The sequence below is a fragment of the Beauveria bassiana genome (assembly GCF_000280675.1).
Source record: "Beauveria bassiana ARSEF 2860 unplaced genomic scaffold BBA_S00050, whole genome shotgun sequence".
NCBI lineage: Eukaryota > Fungi > Ascomycota > Sordariomycetes > Hypocreales > Cordycipitaceae > Beauveria > Beauveria bassiana.
This window is the reverse complement of record NW_007930885.1, coordinates 12,849-18,008: the sequence shown is the minus strand read 5'-3', so window position 1 is coordinate 18,008 and position 5,160 is coordinate 12,849. Positions and strand designations below refer to the sequence as shown.

The following is a 5,160-nucleotide window of genomic DNA, read 5'->3' as shown; positions in this document are numbered from 1 at the left end:
GGTGCATGTCTATCGATGATCTGAAAGACCAAAATCAAACGACCATCGCCACTACGGAAAAGTCTTTCATCCTTGGCGAGATGCGAGTGCTCGCTGTATTATATACTCTCCTGCTATCGCCGGCTGGATCTAGACCAATGTCTATACTGAAGATGACATTTGGAGATTTGTCTTTTGCCAAGGCAAGAGATCCTGAGGGTGGACCACACCAAATTCTTATCCGATTTTCTCTGCGATTTACGAAGACATGGCTCGGTCCTAAAGCTACGTAAGCGATTTTGCTTGGAAGGGTCCTTTGCTGGTGAAACTGACTTCGTTGGCAGAAAAACTCATCCTCTGCCTGAGCATTTTCTTGGTTCATCGTTCCTTCTTAGCACTCATGTCTTTTTATTGGGGCTGATGTTTCATCATCGCGCATTTCGAGCCCCTGACCTCATATCACCTGAGCAGCTAGACTTCCTTGACATTCATTCAGGAGACCGGGAGCTGAGTCTTCCGTTGAAACAGGACATCCAAGACACCTTCCTATTTCGCAAGATTATCAAAACGGCCACCGGATACGAGATGTCCGCGGAACAGCTTCCTTACAACGTGGTGCACAGAATGTTACGGATGATTGGGCAGATATTGGGGCGCGAGTACCCTACTATCTCTTACAGCCTCCGCTACAACACCGGAAATGCACTTGATCGAGACCGTACGTCTAGTTTTCCCCAGTCTACTTTTGATGCTAAACTTTCACAAGCGCACGTCAGCGACTCACTGCGAAACGTGATCCTCGGTCATCAGGATTCCTCAGTTTTTCAAGACCACTATCTTGGCCGCGAGATTGCTGTAGATACATCGGCCATTGTCCAAGGGCTGGAGCCAAAGCAGGCCATGATGATACAAGCAACTAGTTTGGGCCATTCGGCGAGCAAGCGACGGCCAAGACACCTTACAACTGAACAGCACGAGATAATTAAATCACATCCGACGGTTGTAAGGCTGCAAAAAGAAGTACTACAACATGCGCGGGGCTCCGAAGACTACAGCAAAGCCGTCAAAGATTTATCGAAAGTCAAACTTCGGCTTCAAAATGAAGAGAAACAGAAAATGCTCGACGAATGGACGGCTGAACAGGCAGTGGAGGACATTCAGCGACAGCTGCACGGTATTGGCTTCAAACCGCCAGCGGAGGACACCGCAAGCGCACCCCAAGGACAAGAACAAATGAGATTCACGGAAGCATTGAATGTTCCGCCTTCTAAAAAGGTCGAGGAATACTTTCCGCAGAGAAATGAAGCCATTTCTGCCATCATGGCCTACTGCCGGGTCTACGAAGGCCCCCCCTCCCGACGGCGTCGTGCAGAGCCTGTCAGACCGGTTCAGCAGGCTAATGATTTGGAATTAAATAACGAGACTCGGAAAGATGCGGTGCTGAAGTCGGTTATGGTAGATGATGCCGTCAAACGACCACGGAAGTGCTTCGTGTGTGTTGGCAACGCACTTCGCCCTGACTCTATTGATTCGGGATTTTCGTCTCTTACCGCAGATTTTTACTCTTCATCAGACTTGAACAAACACTTTCGTCGCTTTCATCTTCAAAATCTGCAAGAGGGCCAAACATTAGAGTGCCCTGCATGCTCAGGCGTTCTACTTGAGCACAAGCAAGAGTTTATGGCTCACGCGCAAGTCGTTCACGGCATTCATCTACGAGTTGGCAACAGTTATGAGGCCGACAGCAAAAAGAACAATGCAAGCATTGGCTGTAAAAACGACCGGCGCAGCAGGAAACGTGCAGCTGAAAGCTCCATCCTCGTGGCTCGGGACGACAGCCGGAAATTCGGAAACTCCGCCAATCATACGGATCGAAACAGCAACAATACAAATAAGCGACAGGAGAGGCTTGAGCATGCTATAACCAGCGGAGAAATGTCAGTTGACCGCCGCACAAGATACGATGCAGGATACTTGCCCGCGACGGCAGAGGCAAATAAACGCATTTTCACGGCCTCGGCCAATGATGTGGACGACAGAAATGGCAGGTCAAGCAAGCGACAGAGACTTGAACCGGCCAATAGACGCGAAGAAGATTCAGCCAGTCGCCGTACAAAGTACTACGCAGGATACTCGCCCGTGTCGACAGAAGCCCATAATCGCAACTACACGGCCTCAACCAATGATGCGGATGACGAAAATGGCAGACCAAGCAAGCGACAAAAGCCCACAAGCTATCATGCGTCCAAAGTTGCATCGTCAGAATATAAAGGGGAGAGGCGAAGCCCTGTGACATCGGGCAATGGCTCTTTTAGCAGTGTACCACGCGCCAGCACATTCGAAAACGTAGGTACAGCACCACTCATACCGTTCCCTCCACTCCAACAACGACAGTGTTATGGTAGCAGTCTAGCTAACACACAGTAGCAGCCTAATCGGAGAGAACGGACTGCAGTGCGGCCACGCGCTAGTCTGCTTCTGCGAAGATCTTCTCCTGCTGACACGAAAACCCAAACCGACGTGGCCAGTGATGGCGACCGCGCCAAGATTACCCGGCAATGCCAGCCTTCTGTCCGCTTCAGTGATCAGTCCTCAGACGACAATTCGAACCGCGGAAATCGGCCATCAATGACACCGATGTATGCCGATGCACGTCATCATGGCGCGGTGCTGCGAGAAAAACAGACAGCTATGCGCACTCCTGGTGGCTATCGAATAGAAGCGGCGCCGAAGAGTATTCTTCGGAGCGCTCGAGAAGCGGCAACAGATCACCGCAAAATGCCTGACCCAATTCAAGTAAAGGGAGGACGTACACGAGTGGCATTTACTGATGAGCAAAATATGTTACTCAGACAATTGAAGGGCCAAAGACTTTCATGGAAGGAGATCCACAAGTGCTTTACAGACAAGTATCCAGGGCGGTCGCAGAACACCTTACAGGTGCATTATTCTACGAAACTTAGCTCAGGGACCATGTAGTACTAAAATACAATAAAAAATCATTCAAAGAACAAAGTGTCGGCAGATATTAATAGAGGGAGAATTTTGTTGAAACTTGAGTACATGCTTGATATAATATTATCTGTTACGCAGATGTGAACGCCCTCAATGATTTCTTTTAAGATCTTTAGGCAATACTCTTCAGCATGCACCAGGTTGCATCGTTACGCAGATGTGAACGCCCTCAACCGAGAATTGACTGTGCGGCTCTCTTCGGTCGTGTCGTCAGCTGCAAGCCCGCCCTTCTCCAAGCCGAAGCGTGAGCCGCGCGCAAGCACCAGTGCCATTGCGGTCTACTGCACGCGAGGCGCCAGCCATAAGCCGACACTGTTCTAGTTGCTGCAAACGTTTGCGCTTTCGTTGCAACAGATTGAGTTGGTGTTCTATTGCTATGAATCGTCCTTTTTTGGCTGTGTATTGCATTGCGGGGAAGGGGGGGAGATAGGACAAAACTAGTTGTTGGTGAGCTGATGAACGAGAAAGTGGTCATGCAAGTTGCAGTAATCGCCCACTCAATGCGTCAGCGCGTGATCAGTGGAAAGTAATTGCTTCACATGATTTTTCCTTTCCTGACGAAGCTTTGTGCGTCTCACTCCTCCAGCGAGTGCAGCGGCAAAAGTGGCTGCTCCAAGCAATCGTCTTGTCGCACACGAATGATGTATGCAGCACTGTACCAATTCGCATCATCAGGGTCAATGGTCGGCGATTTTCGTACGAGGTTCAGCCTCTAGGCTGGGGTCTGTTGATGCTAGCCCAATGAGGGATGCTCAGTTTGCTTAAAGCGGCTCGGGGTAGCTATGTTTCGTGTTGCTCAGGGTAGCTCTGGTAGCTCAGGGAGGCTCTCTGTGGCTCAGGGAGGCTCTTTGTGGCTCAGGGAGGCTTCGTGTGACCTAGGGAGGCTCAGGGAGCTCCGCGAAACTGAGACGCAGTACCTCAGTGAAGTTCGTCCAGTTGAGGTCAGTGGGGCCAACCCACGAGTTTGAGGAGCCTGGGCATTCGGCGCCAGGTGATTTTCTTCACAGGTGTGGCAGCCAGCAGTGTTCACACGAAAGTTACAAATTTATTTTAATCCAGCTGCTCGAGTCATAGCCAAGTTAATTTAACGTTGTTCGCCGTATAATGGTGCTACGGTTAGAACAACGTGTCCTGATGATTGACTCGTTCTCAATTGAGTGCGAGTGCCATATCACGGATGGGCTTGAAAATGTACTTTCGACTATGAGAATTCATCGCTTCTGTCGATAGGAGTCTTTGTATTGAACTATGTAATAGATACCACGCACTTATTTCTTCTTCACGACGTTCCTCCTATCTTTCTCTACGAAGTCTGCCGGTTTTTTCTTTACTACTGGGGGATATACTTTGTGCTGCCGATGTAGTCAGCCTCCTTGTCTTACCACAAAAAATGTTACTTCTCTCACCAGGATCCCAGCAGCTGGGGGGAAGCTTTGCTCCTCCGTAGAGCAATACATATAATGCCTATTTTTCCACCGCACGAGGACGTACATATCAGCGTCATAGAGCCGGCTTATTCTATTTGACCGCTTCATCAGACCCATTGTTGATCTGACAAAGTTGTCCCTTGTTCTGTCTCTTTTCTGCATCGGATGCACAACCGGTTGTTCCATTGTATGCCTTTTTTGATAGTCTTGAACAGATTTCCTCGCCATTACCAGGGTTTCCTTTGGTCATATACTCGAGCTAAATGGTGGCTTGAGCTAGATACTGATGTCTGTCTTCAGCACTCTACACGACTCTATAATGGCGAGGCCAGAAACTGGCCAGTGTGCAAATTCAAGACAGCTACCGGCGATAAAAACTACTACGGCGAATTTCTCCTATTTTATGTACAATGGAGTTCAAGTTCAGCGTTAACATATAATACTAAGTATGCGAATAGGTTACACTAGAAGGCGGAATAAATGTCCCTTTCTTGTTAAACTTATTAAAAAGTGGGTGGGTCTTCTGTCGGCGGATGGAGTCATCAGGGACCATGTACTAGCGTAATGATTCTGAGCAAAATTAAAATATGAAGGCAGGAACGGAATAAATGGCTGATTCCGGAGGAATAACTTTTAATTATGGCAACCTCTTTCTCCTGCATCGGCAGAAGCAGATTTTTTCGCAGGGGAGTAGCAATTGGTGTAGATGTGTAAAAAGTGCTGTAACAGATTAATTCAA

General features: G+C 48.6%; 1 protein-coding gene across 1 annotated transcript; it reads left to right on the top strand.

Moving 5' to 3' along the window:
• Nucleotides 1-5: 5 nt before the first annotated feature.
• On the top strand, nt 6-2,958 carry BBA_09291 (nucleoplasmin-like protein; the record flags this gene model as incomplete). Its single annotated transcript, XM_008604388.1, has 3 exons — nt 6-268; nt 324-2,325; nt 2,407-2,958. 3 exons carry the CDS (start codon nt 6-8, stop codon nt 2,956-2,958), a joined length of 2,817 nt encoding a protein of 938 aa, XP_008602610.1.
• Nucleotides 2,959-5,160: the final 2,202 nt, after the last annotated feature.